Source organism: Rosa chinensis, chromosome 2, assembly GCF_002994745.2.
Source record: "Rosa chinensis cultivar Old Blush chromosome 2, RchiOBHm-V2, whole genome shotgun sequence".
Taxonomy (NCBI): Eukaryota; Viridiplantae; Streptophyta; class Magnoliopsida; order Rosales; family Rosaceae; genus Rosa; species Rosa chinensis.
In genome coordinates, this window is record NC_037089.1 from 88,075,259 (window position 1) to 88,096,746 (window position 21,488).

Below are 21,488 nucleotides of genomic sequence, written 5' to 3' on the forward strand. Positions count from 1 at the left end.
ATGATGGATTCTTGTCATCCAAGATGCAGCAGTCTCAAATCTAGCCGGTCCTGGTGGGCCCAGTATTCAAGTGAATGTAGAGCTTTGTCCCCAACCCACTAGTCTAATGGAATAGATTCTCCTTAAAATTGGTCTCTAATGATCAATGGCCCAACCCAATAGAAGCTAGCTAGCAAGGATACCCAAAGGACAAGCAAAAGGAACAGAATATCGAGTAAGGAAGCGCGGTGGGCGATCCCATTTTGCCTACCAAAGTATCAAGAACATGGAAGAAGCTTCTGTGGCCAATCAACCTTATCTCAACTGTGATCGTCGAACATGATCCATTGAGGAATTCTTTTTCAGCAAAATTAGAATGAAACCATAGGATATCCTACTTAAGTGGTATTAGATTTTGACATATGAATATGACAGATCGAATCTTATAAAGACAAGTTAATCAAATCGAAATTAGTGGAGATCGAGCTGGTTCATGCATGATGATGTATAGTCCTCTACGTACAGGTTTTATAACAGTATAGTACTGCTGCTTCATGCAAGACATCGGTCTTATTTGTCCATCTAATTAATTCCACAAATGCATAATCGATCGTCAATTGGTTAATTAGTTTTTTTAGTGACGAGCCACTTTTGTATACTTGCAAGTTGCAACTAGCTTAATGTGAATGCACGTCACCATCCATCCACTGCTACACTAATGCAAATGCGATTCGGCTGGTTCCCTCAAAGCCGCCGTAGAGCTTACGTACAGTCGGATCTTTCTTTCAATTCTTTGTTGCGCGCGTCATTTCACGGTAGTTCTGGAAAGGATTAGAATTCATTTCTAGTCGACTCGACTATGTTTTTACTTAACTTGGAATCCGATATATACCACGTATCGTCAACACCGATATAATACGACATTGTAAATTTTTTTAATTTGAGCTACACAGGACGCAAGGTAGTCCAGCTAGCAGAGATAGCTAAGGTCCCTTTCAGAGTTTCAAACCAGATCTGACTAATACCATGCATCAGTTGTTGGATCCCATTGTAGTTGTCGCCACTTGGTGCACAGAAATATTATCCGTGAACAAATCATTGAACCAGATAGCCCCGGTGAAGTGTCCTTAACGATAACATCAACCAAATTAAAACAATTGGGGAAAAAAAAAAAAAAAGAGAGTTGTAGATCGAAGATGGATTGAGGGGATTTATGGCACCAACAATCTGTTGCAGGCCGGACCAAAAATTATAGAAACAGACAATACGCGGTGGATTATTAATTTAGGAAAATGATTTGTGGCCTCAATTGTAGGTGTCATACTATGTCACCTACACACATCACCTATTTGTTAAATCATGTCATGTAATTTTTGAGTAAAAAAATTATCTTATCCTTCCAAAATCTAATGGCTCTAAATTATTTTGGTTTTCATCTAAAATAAAATATATTATTTTCGTTTTTTTTTTCTTTTTTCATTATATATATATATATATATATGTTTGTGTGTATAAATATATATATATATATATATATATATTCACAAACATAACTATACTATTATTAAGAGAATAGGGTTTGTCAGCTAAAATTGAAATTTTTGACAGAATTAACCTTATATTATTATAAAATGTTGAATAACACTTAATTTGTTGGGGTATAAATGTAAAACACAAATAGAAGAAAAAATAGAAAACTAAAATAAAATAAAATAAAAAACCACTCAAAGAACTCTTGCCTCCAACACCACCACGTCCAAGCAATTTCACCCACCTTCGGTAACCGATCGGGAACCGCTGGGGTACTAGCACCATCCCATTTTCTAGATATTTTAATTCATTGTTGATTTTATTGAAACTAAGAAGGCTTTTTAATGTGCAATAGGTTCTACAGGAGAGGGTGTTCGCATTTGCAAAGCTTGCTTCCCAGGTTTCTGTGCAATGTGTTTTCCCTCTATCCATACTATTGTCTGAAACTTGAATCAATGACACTAGCTATTACTGACTTCTCTTCTTTACTTTTTTTTTTCCTTATGATGTCATTGTTTGCAACTAAGGGCTAACCATGAAACAATAGGACACTACTGTCCTATCAAAGATCCAGAAGTCTCTCTTTGCACTAAAGAGTTCTCAACTTCTCATAGTTCTCAAAGCTGAAAATACATTCTCTGTATTTCATGTTGGGACTTGACTTTTATTAATTTTCTTTATTTTTGGCAATGTATATATGGACTCGGTCAATTTCTTCTACCAGGATGTGTACCATCCATTTGAAACACCAATTAATTTGATTGTTTTTTTTTCCCTTCCAATCTGAAACAGTATTAATATTGTTATCATATTAGTAATTGGTTTTTATCATATTATATTCCTGAGAAGAATTATTATTTCCACAACCGACTAAAGATCGCATATGTGTTTTACACGCATCGCGTGTGTGAATTGCTAGTATGTATATATATATAATTATATTGTATATGTATATATTGTTATAAAGTAGAGGGGAGATGAAGAGAGAATAGTTGGGAGGAAGTCGAAAATCTCTTTCAGTCTCATTTGCCTCCTTTAAATAGAGGTAGAGTTTACATCAAAGTACACAACTAATGAGTATTTACGTGGACAGCCATATAGATAATAATACTTACAACACTCCCCCTTGGATGTCCACTAATGAATGATGGTATTGGACGCGCTTATTGTTGCCTTGTTAAAAACCTTGCCAGGTAACAAAAACCCAGTGGGACAAAAATAACCCTGGTCGAAGGACAAAAATAGCACAACGCGCATATGTCCTAGGTAGCATACTTTTGGATGCTACCCCTGATGAAAATCTCCCCCTGATTGTTGCAAGACTCAATTACGTATGCGATAAGCTACATGAACCATGTATAGTAGTTTGATATGTCTATCACTGAAGTGAGACCATGTGTGCTTTTCATATAGGGGTCATCATAAATTTTCATACCTGCAAAGTTAAAGCAATACTAACAAAGCTAGACAATATAAAGAAATTGATACATTTATCTTTGTATAGTTTAAAACATTGAAAAATCATCATGTCATACCTAGCCATACACATCAATATCTTTGTGTATTGATATGTCTCATAAGCTCTTCAAGAGCTCTAAATAATTCATAACTTTGCGAAAGTTAGAATATGTTGCAACATTATAATCATAATTCGAATTCGATAGTAGTCTCGTCATAGTACTCATTAAGGCAATTTAGATCTTGTTGACTAGAACGAAATGAGTACATATGAGCTAGCTTTAGACTCTTTGATTCCATGAGTGAGCTTCAGGCTCTTTCAACCTTTCATGGACTCGCATTTGAATCATTCATGTATTTGAATCCCTTGAGTATTTGATAAGAAATACACTTATTATGACACTTTGCTTTTGAGATTTTGTTTTTAGCAATGTGTCTTCATAATATACGATGCCAAAGTGCCATAAATCTCTTGTTAATATAACAGCTGTATGTAATATTGTACTTATAGAAAATTGTCATTCATATAAGGGAAGATATTCATAATCTCAAGTCTCTATAAATAGACATTGTGTCATAGTGATTTATCTTCACTTTTGATAAATACATTTTTGTACCATGTAGGGTTAAAGGTCCAAGTATTTCATCACGTTTCAAATATTCAATTTCATTGGAATTGCCTCTTTCCAATTTGGCCAATAATATACTTTGTCGACAGTCATGGTGAAACGTGGTATAGCATTCATACAGCCCTTAAAGATTTTTGGTAGCCACCAAATGTAAATTATCATCGATGATTAACAATCATAGATCCCACACATTCTTATATGCATGCATTAGCTATAATAAGCTTATTGATATTGGGTACCCATGCCACTTCTGGGGCATACATTGTCGCTTCTAGGACAATCATCTCTCATAGATGAATTATGTAGCGAATATGGATCTTTTTACTTATAATCTCATATAGAGCATTATAGGGCTTGTATAATCTTCCATGTTTTGGGAGTTTAAAACTTTAGACCTGGTGGATACAATCCACACAAATTCACGCATTTATTCAAATAACAGTAGTCTTTCCTCCCCCTAACGGCGGGAATACTGTCTTATTATGACCATGCTCAAAAGATGCATTCAAAAATCTATCACTTTCTTTGGAGTGAAGGTGTTCATTGGCTGGTGGCGTACCCAAACCAAGTTTTAGGTCAAAAAACGTTTTGTCCATTAGCATCAACCATATTGATTTATTATTGCATTACTAAGACATCATTTCATAATGGCGTACTTACACCCTTTATATGTGTAGCCATATTAGGAGTTGGGATATTGTTTAATGACATTCTCTTCAGGAGAACCATGTCAATTGGATACACTTGCATCCTACAAATCAAATGGAGTCTACATTGTTTGTATTAATACGGTCTCAAGGACTTTAACCCAAGCAGATGTCTTTGCATTTAGCATATAATTTTGTCACTTTCTTTTATCAATTCACTAGTTTTGATATTTCTCAAAGTCAAAATGAGACGGTGGATAAATATCTCACACCAATTCATATCGTTCTTCAGAAACAATATTTCTCCCCCTCATTGCAGGAGGATTGTCTCATTAAAGTGACAACTCGCAAATATGTAAATAAACAATTTGCTTGTGAGTAAGATTAGCAATCATCAAACTTGTAAGTGATTCCATGCAACATGGTAGACAAAAGATGACGTAACCGGTCATGCCAAAATAGTGTATTTGGTTAAAGGAACTTTAGGTTCATGATATCATATGCCTTAATTTACTGCAGAAAATTCGATACAGTATATATCCGATAGCATAAAGTCTTCTCCAACCATATAGTAAGCAATTAATGCAACAATATTTCAAATTCGGTAACATGATAGTAGCTCATTTGGAGCCATAGATCAAGATCTACAACTCTTGATATGGTTGTTACCTTAGCTTCAGTAAACATTAATTGTGAAATACTGATAATTGGAATGGACCAACTTCATTTTAAACTACTGGCCAAAATGATATACTCGAAAATTTCGAGTTAAAGACTACAATCCATAAGAACAAGTAACTTTATCATGTGGAGAACCTCAAGTTCTGTGTCACATATAAATGTGTAGTCATAAAGAGGAGGGACTTCAGGCCCTCATATAATTGGAGATCCAAAAAACTTGAGGTTTCAATTTTTTTCAATTTATAATAACCTCTTAAGGAACATCAGGTTCCTAGATAATCGGATTAAGAAACATTTATAGTTTCAATGGGAACTCAAAAGGATACAATAAATCTATGGAGTAGCACAATAGTGCTTTCAAGTTGCTTATTGTAAGCAAAAGAGATGTGTGATGATCTCAATGTTCTTACTAGTCAATGCAATTTAATTTGACCAGTGCCCTTTCAAAAATGGCTTGATAATCATCCACCATATAGTGTACCATAGGCGACACACACCCAATTTACAATTTCCGCACATATGTGGATGTTAGGACAGTATTTTCATTGACTTCTGATTTTTTTCTTGCCATGATCCACTTCTGGTGGCATTTCATGGTATAGCCATGTCAATCGGCTTTCTTACTATACAATGAGATCTATGAGACGGGGAGATTATACATCTCTAATAATATTGGAGGCACAGAATGCAAAGGGACAATAATGTGTGTTCTTCTGGAACCATCAATCAGATATGTAAGATCTGAGATGATTGTTATATTAGCCTCATAAGCATAAGCTTTAATAATATTTTCTGGACACCATGCATAAAATTGCATTGCCTGAAAATCACTCAAAACATAAGTTTGAAGATGACACAAATCAAATTTGTAAGAATTGAGTAGATCTCATACGATATACACGAAGTTTCTGGTCCATGTTATACAATTAAAACATGACGTTCAATTATTGTATTGTTGTCTGATGTAGATTAACATCAAATGTTGTCTGATGTAGATTAACATCAAATGCATTTTGAACTTCTGGCCAAAATAATATACTCGAAATATCGAGTTTAAACTTTATGACCATAACTTATGAGTGAAGGACTTTAGATGGTCATTTAGTTAGTTTGATCATTGAGGAACTTCAAGTCCTCATGTAATTAAGGATCAAGGAACTACAGGTTCTGATCTCTTTTAATTACAAAATCCACGATCACAAATTTGGGGTATACTCATACTCATTTGTCATAGACCAACGGTTAAATATCTGCTTACTTTTAAATTGGTGTCAAAATAATCCCCTCAAAGCTTCAGGTTTGAGGTTGACCCAGATTAAAAAATTTCGATAAATTGTCCATATATCCACTCGAAACTTAAGGCTCGAGTCTGCACAATTAGAACTTCAGGTTCTAAGGTGGAATGCTTTAAGCATACATAAAGAAAAATGTATCAATCGACATATGAAAATAACTCGAAACTTCTAGTTCGAGTTGACATAAAGTCAAATAAACTATGAATGAATTATATGTGTAATCGAAGCTTCAAGTTCGAATATTTTTTCAATGAACTGCAAGTTCTAAGATTTCGTAATTTGAACTTCGGGTTCAAATAAATTTGGTGCTCGAAACTTCAGGTTCGAGGTAACTAAAGTGAATCTTCAAGTTCACTTTTAACTAATTTATAGTTTATACTCAAAGCTTCGGGTTTAAGTTTTACTGTTAGAACTTCAAGTTCTGCTATGAAATTTTGAACTTCTGGTTCAAAAATATTACATTCGAAATTCATATGTTCGAGGTATAGGACTGCTGGTCCGTATGAGTAACAAAAAAAAAATTAAAAGATAAGTACTGTAACGAAAGTACATAACAAAATAGGAAAATTGCAGGGAAGAAAAATAAATAGATAAACCATGCAATAAAATTAACTATGGAAACTTCTGGTTCCATTAATGAAGAAAATACACAGAACTTCTAGTCTGCTTAACTTCACAAAATGATCATCTTTTTTCTCTCCTCTAATCACACAAGTACATAATTTTATCTTGTGGAGAACGTACGTAGCTTCTAGCTTTAACCAAGTGTTCAAAATTGAACTTCAAATTCACATTGTCGTACGGAGGAGGGAACCCCAATACTAAAATAATTTGAGGAACTTCCGGCCCTCTTATAATTATTAGGGATTAAAAATATGTGAGTTCATATACCCAATTATATAACTCTAAGGATTTTCTGGCCCTCGTAATTGTATAAATTTATGAGACTTCATATTGCAATTTTTCCACTACACAATCTTTGAGGAACTTCAGGCCCTCGTGTAATCATATAAAGAAAATATTTTGAATCATATCATACGTCCTTACCTTTTGAGCATACTTATGCACATAATCGTAAGATTGTATAACCTGGATATCAAAAAAATATTGATCCGCCTTTGGGAGTTACTGATCCTGCCATAAATTGAATCAACATAGATAGTGGTCATCACTCTCATCACGTCAAGATTGCTTCTCATATTAATCAATTCATAAATACATGTGTAGATGACAACATAAGCCATATACTAATACTTGTAATCATGAAATATATGACGAATTAGGATTGATGCCTAACGACAATTGAGGGAAACACACAAAAAAATCTTATGAGTGTATACTGACAAAAAAAAAAACCCAAAAAAAATGCTATTAAATAGACAAGTAAAAACTAATGCCTCTATTGCACCTTATGGGATAATACATTGGGTTTTGGTTGCAAAACCAAAAATAAAGGAGAGAGGCATGATTATTGACAAAAAAAATTGAGATTGTCAGAAAGGAAAACAGGTATGATTCTATTTGCATGATCAACCAAAATTTTCAGCAATTATACTCATATATGAGAAAAAGAACATATGTATATCAGTATATAAAGCAGGAATGGATGGCACTGTAATGTTTATATATAAGATTAAAGCATAGATCATAGATCATGAAATAAACTCATGAAATAAAGCAGGAATCGATGGCACCTTAAGAAATAAACTGATATGCATAAATGACATAGATCATGAATAAACTCATAGATCATAAGTTATAGTTAATAGCAACAACGTTGCACCATAAACTCGTAGATCATCATAGAGTTTTCAAAAAATAATAGCAGAGCGTGCTGATAACGTGTTATAAAGTAGAGGGAAAATGAAGAGAGAATAGTTGGGAGGAAGTCGAAAATCTCATTCAGTCTCATTAGCCTCCTTTAAATAGAGGTAGAGTTTACATCAAAGTACACAACTAATGAGTATTTACGTGGACAGCCATATAGATAATAATATTTACAACATATATATAATTATATTATATATGTATATATATAATTCGTACAGAAATTTATAAATGTATATTCGATGTAGAATTAATATGGTATAAATATATATATTAATGTCATAATTCTAACCCACAAAATTTTTAAAAAAAATTGATTAAAAAAAGTCAAATTTAAAATTGATTCCACAAAAATGGAAAGAAAATATATTAATATCTTAATTATAACCCATCAAATTTGGTAAATTGAAGTAATATTCAACTCTTTTAATAAATGAATTTAATAAAATTAATGGAAGATTAGTTTACCTTAACTAACAAGTTTATTAGAAAAGTAAAAAATTAAATTGGATCCACAAAAATGGAAAGAAAATGTATTGAATTCGTAATTAAAACCTATGAAATCTGGTAATTGAAGAGGTAAGAAAATATCATTAATAAATTGAATTGATAAAATTCTGGATTCCATCATTTCAAAATTTCTCGATAATTTAATATTGTCGCATCCAAACACAACATTAGGAAGTGTTCCTTAAAGGTCAAGTGAGAGTGTGAGACTTCATTAATACAACTGTTCGTTTATTTTTACATGAAAAAAACAATCATAATGTTATTAATACTATGTAGAAATTCAATGAACAATAGGTGTTTAACATAGCAATAAAAAAAGAAAAAGTGCAATTAAGGAAGGTGTAAAATAGAAGTCATCGTCCACATTAACATTAAAGTCAGCTAACATGTCTTACACGAACAAATAAGTAATAAGTAGCTAATAATGAGCCAGTAAAGTTTACTGGGGACTTTTCCCTAATGTCATATTTACACTGAAATAGAAATCATCATCCACACTGAAATTTAAAGTCAACTAACATGTCTTACAGTAACAAATAAGTACTAAGTAGCCAATGATGAACTAGTATAGTTCACTAGAGACCTTTACCTAATGGCATATTCACACTTATATAGAAGCCATCATCTACTGAAACTGAAAGAGCTAACATGTTTTGCACGAACAAGTAAGTGTTAAGTAGCCAATGATGAGCTGGTCAAGTTTACTGAGGATCTTTTTCTAATGGCATAATTAGCTAGCATGTCTTATACGAACAATAAGTACTAAGTAGCTAATAATGAGCCAGTAAAGTTTACTGGAGACCTTTCTCGAATGGTATATTCACACTAAAACAGAAGTCATCATCCATTGAAACTTAAAATAAGCTAGTGTGTCTTGCACGAACAAGTAAGTACAAAGTAGCCAATAGTAAAGTTCAACGAGGAATCTTTCCCTAATAACATATTCACACTAAAATTGAAGCCATATATCATTCACGTTGAAATTGAAAGTCAGCTAAGTATTAACATGTCTTATACGAACAAAAAAGTACTAAGTAGCTAATAATGAACAAGTATAGTTCACTGGGAACTTTTTTCTAATGACATATTTACACTAAAATAGAAGCTATCATTCACATTTAAAAATCATTATTGTCTATTGAAAAATTTGGGATTAACAAAACAAGTATACTTTCAAAAATTAATTTCCTCATGTGCAATATATTGTATTCCATATTAAGCAATATATCAACTTCCCAATCAATTTAGATATCTAGGTTTTCAATCACCAGATTTTATGAGTTAAAATTACGATTTAAATACATTTTCTTTCCATTTTTGTGAATCCAAATTAATTTTTGACTTTTCAAGTTAACTTGTTAATGTAAGGTAACTAATCTTCCATTAATTTTATTAAATTTATTTATTAAAAGATTTAAATATTACTTCAATTTACCAGATTTTATGGATTATAATTACAATATTAATATATATATATATATATATATACACACCACATTAATTCTCCATCGAAAATATATAAATTTTTTGGACGAATTATATATATATATATATATATACCCATACTTTTTTTTGAATATGTATAATGAAAAAAAATCCAAAATAATGAAAAAGAAAGAAAGGAAAAAAAACCAAACAATATTTTTTTTAGAAGAAAGTCAAAATATTTTAGAGCCGTTATATATTCAACAACATATATATATTGATTAATTATAGATAAGTATATATATATATATATATATATTTCACAAAAATATATAAATATAAATTTTTTTAGACGAATTATATATATATATAATAAAAAAAATGTATCTTTTCTATAAGAAAAATAAAATAATTTAGAGGCATTAGATTTTGAAAGGATAAGATAATATTTTTATTCAAGAATGACATGACATGATTTGACAAATTAGTGAGATGTATAAGTGACATGACTTGACACCTAGAATTGAGTCCACAAATCTTGCCTCATTGAGACCCTATATCATTGCCGATTAATTTATTATTGATATAGAGACAGATAGGCCTGCCGTGGCTACACATCACTTTCACCATTATCCTCGTTTATATTATTTCCTCTCTAGCTTAGCTATTACAAAATTTGAATTTTAAATGTTAGTGGCTGATCTGCATACCGCACTCCATCTATGCACGTACTCAACATTATGTACCAAAGCCAGCTAATATAGCGTACAGCAATTATGATTCCAGGACCAATTTGCCTCCTTCAGTTTTGGTCCTTTCTCTTTCACGGTTTTCTGTTTTGGATTGGTCCCCAATCTCCCATTACTATTTTGTTGATCAAGTTAATCCATGTCCGACAGGACCCTTAATACAACAAGATCGTCGTCTGAATTCCATTGAACCACGATAACAGAGAGCCAAAAAACGGAAACTAATGTAAGAGGTAATGACCGGAATATTCCAATGCCATTGACCGAGAAAAACCATAGTGTGCCAATTAAGAATGACACCGTCAGGGATCCGACGGCCGAAACCCGACACTTTCGCAACAAGCCACGTGGCCTTATCCGGTCATACCTGGCGCTGACACGAATTCTAATATTTAAATCCCTTTTTGTTATTATTCAACGAAAGAAAAGAGAAAAAAAAGAGCTGTTTTTCTTGAAACCTAATATTCCGCTGGATATTGGATATTCCATTCATCTTCAACTTCCAGAAAGTGATGGAAGAAAAAGAAGAAACCAAACCTTCCCCGAACGCGCGTGCCAGATGCTTCGCGGATAATGATATTATTATTAACACTGTTTTCCGTTCCCGAACACGTGGAAATTAATGTTATGATCGTGCCAGAAAATTACAATAGTTGACCCAAATAAAACACCGAAAGAAAGGAAGAAAATTTAGAAACGTTGAGTTTAGTTTAATTTCAAGGTGATGCCAAGGTAAAAATTTAACGTGTACGTTGAGGAATAATGGAATATTCAGAGCATAATGGAGTAGGCATAGCGAATATACTGAGGACAGATCCCGTTCCGTTTGGCGGGACTCGCGCATGTCCTTGAGAAATATAAATAGCCCTCCTCAACACTCTTGGATTTCAACAAAAACAACAACACCAAGGTCCCCTCGTTTGTGTTCCCCTCGTCCTTTTTATTTTCCCGTCTTCAAAAAAAAAAAAAAAAAAAAGGATACTATGGCTCTTAAGGCTGTCCATGTCTCCGACGTCCCTAACCTCGATCAGGTCCCGGAAAATGCCTCTCTTCAGCTGTACTCCACCCGCTTCTCCAAAGGTACGTGTCTTAGCAGTAAGGCTAAAATCTTTACACCGTACTATCAAAATTTACTGTTCAATTCTTGATTTTTATTTTGGTTTGGTTTGATATGTACGTAGGTGTGGAATTTGGTCGGGTGGCATCGAGAATACCTAAGTTTCTAGTGATCGGACACAGAGGGAATGGAATGAACGCTTTACAGTCGTCTGATCGGAGAATGAGAGCCATTAAGGAAAACTCCATCATGTCGTTCAACACTGCTGCCAAATACCCTCTTGATTTTGTGGAATTTGACGTTCAGGTGAGCTTGCTTTTTGAATTTTCATTATCTTTAGCGGTGGGCTTTTTGGGTATCTTTGCTGCTTCTGTATTACATAAAACTGGTCGAAACACCGTCCGTCTGCCGCGTACGGCTTTTTATTTTGTCGGCATGCCCGGTTTGAATTTTGATGTGGTCAGCGTTGAATCTGGGCATATATATCAGTTTTTAGGGTATTTCAGTAAATTGAGCTGCTCTTTCTATTTTGGGTGTGTGATTTGATTTTAGTCTTCTGAGCTGGGTTTAAGAACTTAAGGTTATCCAAGTCCTCTGTTTCATTGATTCTGTTTTGAGTTCGAATGGCTACTGATTATCTCTCCTTTTCTTTGATTTTGATTGGGGGTCTTTGGTAAAGTTTTGAAATTTGGGTTAAAAATTTGGAAGTATGGAGGTGAATGAGAATGAAGCCAAAAAGAAAAAAAATGAAACAGGAAAGTGAATATGGTGGCTTTTTGTAGGTAACCAAAGATGGCTGCCCCGTCATTTTCCACGACGACTTCATCCTCACCGAAGATCAGGTAAGCTGAATAACTCTTTATCAACTCTGGTATTGTAATTGACCTTTCTTTTTTCGTATATGGAAAGAATTTGGAACTGAAAATTTAAATATTTTGGTTGGATTTCAGGGTACTGTGTTTGAGAAGAGAATACCTGAACTGTGTTTGACGGAGTTCCTAAATTATGGTCCACAAAGAGAGGCAGCAAAGGATGGAAAGCCTTTGTTAAGGAAAAACAAAGACGGTCAAATTGTAAGATGGGAGGTTGAAAAAGATGATTCCCTCTGTACCCTCCAAGAAGTTTTTGAGAAGGTCGAACCTTCAGTTGGCTTCAACATTGAGATCAAATTCGACGACTACATTGTTTACCAGGAGGACTATCTCGTCCGTGTCCTTCAATCCATCTTGAAAGTAGGTTTACAATTTTGGAGCCTTTAATTATAATTCGAACTGAACCCCTTTAATTTGAGACTTTGAGTACTAATTGAATCCAATATTTGTGGGATATATAGGTTGTGTTTGAGTACGCCAAAGATAGGCCTATTGTATTCTCGTCATTCCAACCAGATGCAGCGGTCCTTGTTAAGAAGTTGCAGAACACCTACCCTGTAAGCACTCCAACAAGTGCTTTTAAATTAAGCTACAAGCAATTCTTAGTCCGTCTTACTTAGGCTAATGAATTGATGATGATGATGATGATGGCAGGTCTTTTTCTTGACAAATGGTGGGAATGAGATTTACTGTGATGTGAGAAGGAATTCTTTGGATGAAGCAATAAAGGTGTGCTTAGAGGGTGGTTTGGAAGGCATTGTATCGGAGGTGAAAGGTGTTTTCCGAAATCCTGGGGCGGTAACCAAGATTAAGGAGTCCAAGCTTTCACTTCTAACCTATGGCAAACTAAAGTGAGACCCTTGTGAATATGTTATGTCTTTGTTGTTTGCATTGCCTGCATGGTCTTGAGTTAGAATGATTGATGCTAATGTTGTATATTTCAATTGCAGTAATGTTGCCGAAGCGGTGTACATGCAACACCTAATGGGAATTGAGGGAGTGATTGTGGATTTTGTGCAAGAGATCACAGAAGCAGTGTGTGATATGATAAAGCCATCGGCGGCCACGGAAGAAGACGGGGATGATTTGTTGGAAGGGGACGGGAAGATGCAATTGAAATCAAAGCCGGAGTTCTCGCAGAGGGAGCTTTCCTTTCTGTTGAAGCTCATTCCAGAATTGATACAACTCTGAAAGTCCATGCCACTTTCGTTTGAGATTTTTCTACACTTTCAGTGGGCATCAATCAAGACGTGCAGCCAGCTTAATTGCGGCAGCATCGTATATGCATTGTTGTACTTGTACATAGAAATTGGTGATTGAGGAAAGAGTTTACCCGCTAGCTTGTCAAAAAATTATGATAGTTCAGAGGAGTTATATATGCTTGTTCTGTTTTCAGTCTGTTGTTCTTGTTTAGTTGATCGGGATGTGAGTTTACTTGCCACCTCTCCTAGATAAGGACTACTGGAGGTCTATTAATTAATTGTTAACATCATGCACCACAGCGTTTACATTCAGAAATCAGAACAACGTTTTTACAAAATTTTGAATCTCCTCCTTGAGAAAATAGAAATGTCTCCTAACCAAACGAGCGGTGGAGCCTCACTCAAAAATCGATGAGCCTTTTTCTCAACATTGTGTAAATAGGTTTTGCTAATACAGAACACTGGCTGGAAGAAATATGAAACAGGACTTGGTCTTTCGGGGGTTGCGTGGGTTATTAATTTGGGCATCATTTTGTGGAAGAATAATTGTTTGCCCATTCTTGATGAGCAAGAAATTTATTTAGCTTGAATAGTTGAATTAGTATCTGATTCGTAGCTGGAAGGTAGAAGTGGTTCATTGTGTGATCACGGGTTTGCCCAGGCAGTCTTCCATGACTTTCTCCTGATTCGCCTGCTCCTCTTTTTTCGTTTCAATGTCCTATTGTTCTTCTAACCACGTTTTTGTTCACGCACTTGCCACTGGCCTAGTGGTGGTTTTTTCTTTCTTTTTTGGTGGTGGAATGGTGGTTACAATCTAAAAGAAAGAATACTAACACTATGCGAGTGGAGTGATCTTTTATGGTACATTTAGTCAAATATAACGAAAAATAAGAGATAATTTTAGCTGAATAACTTAGATATCTCATTCACATTACAAGAATGAATTATATACAAATTCTGATAAGACAAGTACTACTCCTAAGGTAAGTAGTAAACCTAATAATACTACAGATATTACATAATATTACATATCACGGACTATTACAGAATATCTACATAAATAAGGTAAGTATGACTCACGCCAACACTCCCCCTCAAGTTGGCGCATACAGATCACGAATGCCCAACTTGTCAAGTGAGTCATGAAATGCCTTACTCGATACTGCTTTTGTGAGAACATCAGCTAACTGTTCTTCTGAGTGGACAAAAGGAAAAGAGATAAGCTTAGCATCGAGTTTCTCTTTAATGAAATGTCTGTCAACCTCAACATGCTTAGTTCTGTCATGTTGAACTGGGTTGTGAGCAATATCCATCGCTGCCTTGTTATCACAATACAAATTCATGGCTCGTTTGGGTTTAAATCCCAAATCACGAAGTAAATTTCTCAACCAAAGTAATTCACAAACTCCATGAGCCATACCTCTATACTCTGCTTCAGCACTTGACCTGGCCACAACCTTTTATTTCTTACTTCTCCAAGTAACAAGATTACCACCTACAAAAGTGAAGTAACCAGAAGTGGATTTTCTATCCGTAACACAACCTGCCTAGTCTGCATCTGTATAACCACTAATATCCAGATGACTATGCTTTGAAAACATCAATCTTTTTCCAGGTGCAGACTTTAAATACCTCAGAATAAGGATCACAGCTTCCATATGAGTTTCACTTGGATTATGCATGAATTGACTCACAACACTAACTGCATATGCAATGTCTGGTCGAGTATGTGAGAGATAGATTAATCTACCAACTAACCTCTGATAGCGAGTCTTCTCTGTAAGAGTTTGATTAGGGTACTCAGCCAGTTTATGATTCTACTCAATAGGAGTATCAGCAGGTCTACACCCTAGCATTCTTGTCTCTGTCAACAAATCAAGCACATATTTTCTCTGGCACAAGAAAATTCCTGAACTCCCCCTGGCGACCTCAATCCCCAAAAAATATTTAAGAAAACCAAGATCTTTCATCTCAAACTCTGATGCAAGCAGATTTTTTAATCTTTCAACATCCTCTGAATTATCACCAGTAATTATCATATCATCAACATAAATAATCAAGGCAATTAATTTACCTTCACAGCGTTTCAGAAACAATGTATGGTCAGAGTTGCTCTGCTTGTACCCAAAACGACGCATAGCTTGAGAGAATCTTCCAAACCAAGCTCGTGGTGATTGTTTGAGTCCATACAAGGACTTATTTAACTTACACACAAATCTACCTCCTGTGCTTGCCTCATATCCTGGTGGTAGATCCATATAGACTTCTTCAGATAGCTCTCCATGTAAAAAGGCATTCTTCACATCAAACTGTTGCAAGGGCCAATCTAGATTAGCTACTAGAGACATCAACACTCGAACAGTATTAATATTTGCTACTGGAGCAAAGGTCTCCTCATAATCCACAACATATGTTTGAGTATATCCCTTTGCAACAAGTCTTGCTTTATACCTGTTCACTGAACCATCTGCATTGTGTTTGATAGTGTACACCCATCTACATCCAACAACTCTCTTTCCTTGTGGAGGTGGCACCAACTCCCAAGTATTATTCTTCTCTAATGCCTCCATCTCTTCATTCATTGCTTGAGACCATTTGGGATCCTTGAGAGTATCCTGCACTTTACTGGGAACACATACAGAGGATATTTGATTCACAAAAGAAGCATGGGATTTGGATAACCGGTGGGTGGATACAAAGTTAGCTATGGCATACTTAGACTTAACATCTGTTTCTGTTGAAGAATACAGTACGGGAACTAAGTGTGGATCATGATGGGGAGAGAGAGAGAGAGAGGGACACAAGCATGTATAGTGGTTCACCTTGCCCTTGAGGCAAGGCTACGTCCACTTAGATATTCTACTATGAGTGAGGTCAAGTGACCTTTGTAGTGATACAAGTATAGGGATCATGGATCTATCCCTTCTAAGAAGGGGAAGACTTCCTCTTATAGCTAAAGGAAGTCCCCATCTAGTTTACATTTCCGATGTGGGACATAATACACATATTTGCTTCCCTTGAAGCCTCTTGGAGAGCATGGGAGGGTGGCCTCCAGACTAGATACCGGCCGACCTCCACCATGGCAATGTAGCTCGGGTGTCGGCCTACCGGATGCATGCCATAGGCGAGGCTAGCCATGTTGTGGGGCCCACCTATGAGGTCAATGATTATGCTTGGCGGTATGTAATATAGGCGGTATGTACAAGTCCCCCAAGTCCCCGAGTAAGAGGCGCTTCTTGGTTGGGGAGTTTAAGTATGATGCCGCCAAGTATAAGTGATGCCCTTGTTGAACACCATACCCATACCAGTCCCCCAACTCCGTAAGTAAGAAGGGACTCTACGGGTATGTCGGTGCCCCGGGGCCCTCATCAAGCTAGTACCTGCAAAGAAGATGAGAGTGCACAAAAGCATATTGATTGCGCTAGGGCAATCGAAGTGACATTTGAGTCATATGCATCACGTGCATACAACATTTACATATCATTATGTCTTACCGTGTTCATCACACATATCATTATGTCTTACCGTGTTCATCACACATCTTTGCATCATGCATCTCATAAACTGTTTCTGTTGAAGAATACAGTACGGGAACTAAGTGTGGATCATGACGGGGAGAGAGAGAGAGAGGGACACAAGCATGTATAGTGGTTCACCTTGCCCTTGAGGCAAGGCTACGTCCACTTAGAGATTCTACTATGAGTGAGGTCAAGTGACCTTTGTAGTGATACAAGTACAGGGATCATGGATCCATCCCTTCTAAGAAGGGGATGACTTCCTCTTATAGCTAAAGGAAGTCCCCATTTAGTTTACATTTCCGATGTGGGACATAATACACATATTTGCTTCCCTTGAAGCCTCTTGGAGAGCATGGGAGGGTGGCCTCCAGACTAGATACCGGCCGACCTCCACCATGGCAATGTAGCTCGGGTGTCGGCCTACCGGATGCATGCCATAGGCGGGGCTAGCCATGTTGTGGGGCCCACCTATGAGGTCGTTGATTTTGCTTGGCGGTATGTAATATAGGCGGTATGTACAACATCTAAACTTGGTTCATATTGACGAGATGGTTTACCACGGGTGGACCTAGGAGGAAAAACATGCACACTATCACCAATATCAAAGTTAGAAGAAACACCACTAACCTCAAGATTGGGACGCTCCTCAGGGATTGGTTGACAAGGGTTATCTGTATCTAAGAGGGGTGGATGAGCTTGGCCTTCTCAGAGGGTAGATGATTCGGCAATTGTTTTTTCTATTTCAGAACTCGCAATGCTCTGTTCGGCAGTTGCATGGCGAAGGGTAGACGATTCAGCAATCGCCGTTTCTGTTTCGGAACTCACAATGCTCTGTTCGGCAGTTGCATGGCAAAGGGTAGACGATTCAACAATTGTCGTTTCTGTTTCGGAACTCGCAATGCTCTGTTCGACAATTGCCTTTTCCGTTTCGACAGGAGTGACGTTGGCTTCAATGGGCTGAATTTCAATCCCACAAGACTTCTCTTCCAAAAAAGTGTGTTTCTCCCCCTGAAGTGAAGGATTGATGGGAGAAAAGTAACATGCATCCTCATAAAAGGTGACATCCATGGTAACAAAAACTTTTTGTGTAGGGGGGTGGAAACACTTGTAGCCCTTCTGATTAACACCATAGCCCACAAAAACACATTTTAATGCCCTGGCATCGAGTTTGGACCTTTGATTCTTAGGAACATGGATGAACACAACACACCCAAAGACACGAGCAAGGAGATTAGAAAACGAAGGGATAGACCCATGATTTGAAAGGGCAGCATAGGGGGTTTGACCATTGAGAACAGAGGAAGGTAGCCTATTAATGAGATGACAAGCAGTGAGAATTGCATCTCCCCAAAGATACTTAGGCATATGAGCACTAAATAGAAGAGACCGGGCTATGTCAAGAACATAACGATTCTTTCTTTCTGATACCCCATTTTGTTCAGGGGTTTGAGGGCAAGTAGTTTGATGAATAATCCCATGAGAATGAAAGAATTGGTGAAACTGAGAATTGACAAACTCCCCCCCCCCCCCCCCCCCATTATCAGAACGAAAGACTCTAATATTGGCTCCAAATTGATTTTGAACAAGAGCAAAAAATTCTTGGAAAGCAGAGAAGACTTCATATTTGTGTTTCAATAAAGCGACCCAAGTAAGACGGGTATAATCATCAATAAAAAAAACAAACCAATGTTTTCCAGACAAGGTTGACTCACGGGAAGGTCCCCAGACATCAGAATGAATAAACTCAAAAGGAAAAGAACTCCTAGTAGTACTCAAAGGATAACTAGTACGATGACTTTTAGCTAAGACATATGACTCACAATGCAACTTAGACTCATCAATGCCCAAAAACAAGGATGGCATAGATTTCTTCATGACACTAAAGGAAGGATGTCCCAATCTCCGATGCCATAGCCATAATTCTTCAACTTGATTAGTAACCCCAGTCGAAATCAAAGCTGCTTGGACTGCCTTCTCCGACTTCATTCCGGCGAACATGCAATCCAGATGAAATAGTCGACCCCTTAGATAACCCCTGCCGATTATTTCCCTATTGATGAGGTCTTGAAAAATCACATACAACAGAAAAAATGTTACAGAACACCGAGATTGAGTATTAAGCTGAGGCACAGATATAAGATGATGAGAGAGATCAGGGACATAAAGAACATCATGTAGTGTCAAAGAAGGGGTGAGACGAACAGACCCTATTCCTGAAACAGGAAAAGAATCACCATTGGCATTGACAACAGAGAAAATAGAGGGTGGATTGAGAAAAAGAAAGAAACTACGATCATAGGTCATATGGTCAGATGCTCCAGAATCAATTATCCAAGTATTGCCACCAGTAAAGCCATAAATTTTTAAAGCAACTCCAATCTTACCATTACCACAGCAACTTACGGATGCGGTATCCTTACCAGCAAAGTTGGTGTGATATGGTTTTGTCACTGCAGCCTTTCCCTTGGGTTTGTTGTCCTGAGGTCGAGGCCTATCAAAGTAGCATGCTGGAAAACCAACCAACATGTAACAATTTTCTTTGATATGGCCTGGATTCTTGCAGTAGTTACAAGTCAGACTTGAGGAGAACACGGGGGAAGAACCTTGAGGAGAGGGACACATAGAAGAATGAGCTTTCACCATGGTGAATATGTAGCGGAAGGAAAAACAACAAAGTACTTGAAAATATAAGAAAGCAACGGTGAAGAAAGGATCAAAGGACAAGGAACAAATCCAAGCACAAAGAACAAGAGTCCAGGATCGGATCTCTGCTCTGATACCAAGTCAAATTTAACGAAAAACAAGAGATAATTTTGGCTGAATAACTTAGATATACATATCACGGAATATTACAGAATATCTACATAAATAAGGTAAGTATGACTCACGCCAACACATTTGTAATTGTATTGCACGTGTTTGATAAAATAGGCGTAAGAAGGGTTATAAAGGGCTGTCAATGGGTCGTGTCAGGTTGGGTTCGTGTCGGGTCAAGGTATTTGTTGTGTCGCAAGATACAAACTCAAACCCAACCAATTTAATAATCGTGTCAAAAATTTAAACTCAAACCCAATCTATTTATTAAATGGGTTACTCGTTTCCAACCCGCTTAACTAAATTAATAAATAGATTGTGTCGCGTTTGACAAAATTACCTATTTAAGGGTTAATAATGCGACCTATTTAACTAAAAAATGCATAAATTGATTAAATTCACTAAAAACTCCACAAGACGAAGAATATAAATAATTATATATAATTCATAAATAATTAAATCTAATAATTATAAAGCAAAATATTTCAAATTGTCTAATTCTATGATCCCGTGGCCAGCAAATTTGAGGGACCGTTTGGGTTCGTGCGTCCGCGATGCAGTGGATTAGTCTGGCTTTGCCTGGCTTTCTCCGCAATATCGGTGCATGTGTCTTGGCGCTGGGATACCACTGCATGGGTGTGTGAGTTACTAACAACTAACCCGATAAAAAAAAAAACGTCTAAAATTTCAGGATGAAGTATAGCATAATCGGGTTATACGGGTTCACTTCGTGTTCGCGGGTTGACCCACAGTTTACCCATTTATTAAATGGGTCATGGCGGGTTGACCCATGGCTAACCCGCTTTTTAATCGTGCAGGTTCAACCCTCTTTATTTCGTGTAGGTTTCGAGTCATGTCGGAATTGACAGCCCTAGGTTATTAATTGACCGAGTTGAGTCACTTCAGTGTTTGGATTTCAGTTTTCGTAGAGTAGCTTGACTTTCCAATTATGGAATGAAAGCGTTGGACAATTGAGATTGTCTCAATTCGATTATGTGATGTACCTTTTTTTTTGGCTGAATAGAGGGATAAGAGAGGCAATGAACCACCTTAACACCTCAAAATTTATTTTAAAAAGTTAAAAGAGATACAAGAAGAGGGGGACTAAGCCAAAATCTCTCCGGTAAAAATATCGAACACACAAGAAACAAACTAGCGAATGCGATACTGTGAAATACCTAAATGGTCAGTATTACATGATGATAGTATATATGAATGGAGGAGTCAAATTCTACCAAACTAAGGTTGTTGAAGTAGTACCATAATTTGCCAACAAGTATGCGACAAAGCAGAAA

At 36.4% G+C, this 21,488-nt stretch overlaps 1 protein-coding gene across 1 annotated transcript; it reads left to right on the top strand.

Annotated features, from left to right (window-relative positions):
• The first annotated feature begins 11,612 nt into the window (after positions 1–11,612).
• Positions 11,613–14,151, top strand: LOC112187651 (glycerophosphodiester phosphodiesterase GDPD1, chloroplastic). Its single transcript, XM_024326533.2, has 7 exons — positions 11,613–11,810; positions 11,912–12,093; positions 12,570–12,629; positions 12,738–13,019; positions 13,121–13,216; positions 13,314–13,510; positions 13,610–14,151. Exons 1-7 carry the CDS (start codon positions 11,714–11,716, stop codon positions 13,848–13,850), a joined length of 1,155 nt encoding a protein of 384 aa, XP_024182301.1. The 5' UTR covers positions 11,613–11,713; the 3' UTR covers positions 13,851–14,151.
• The last annotated feature ends 7,337 nt before the right edge of the window (positions 14,152–21,488 follow it).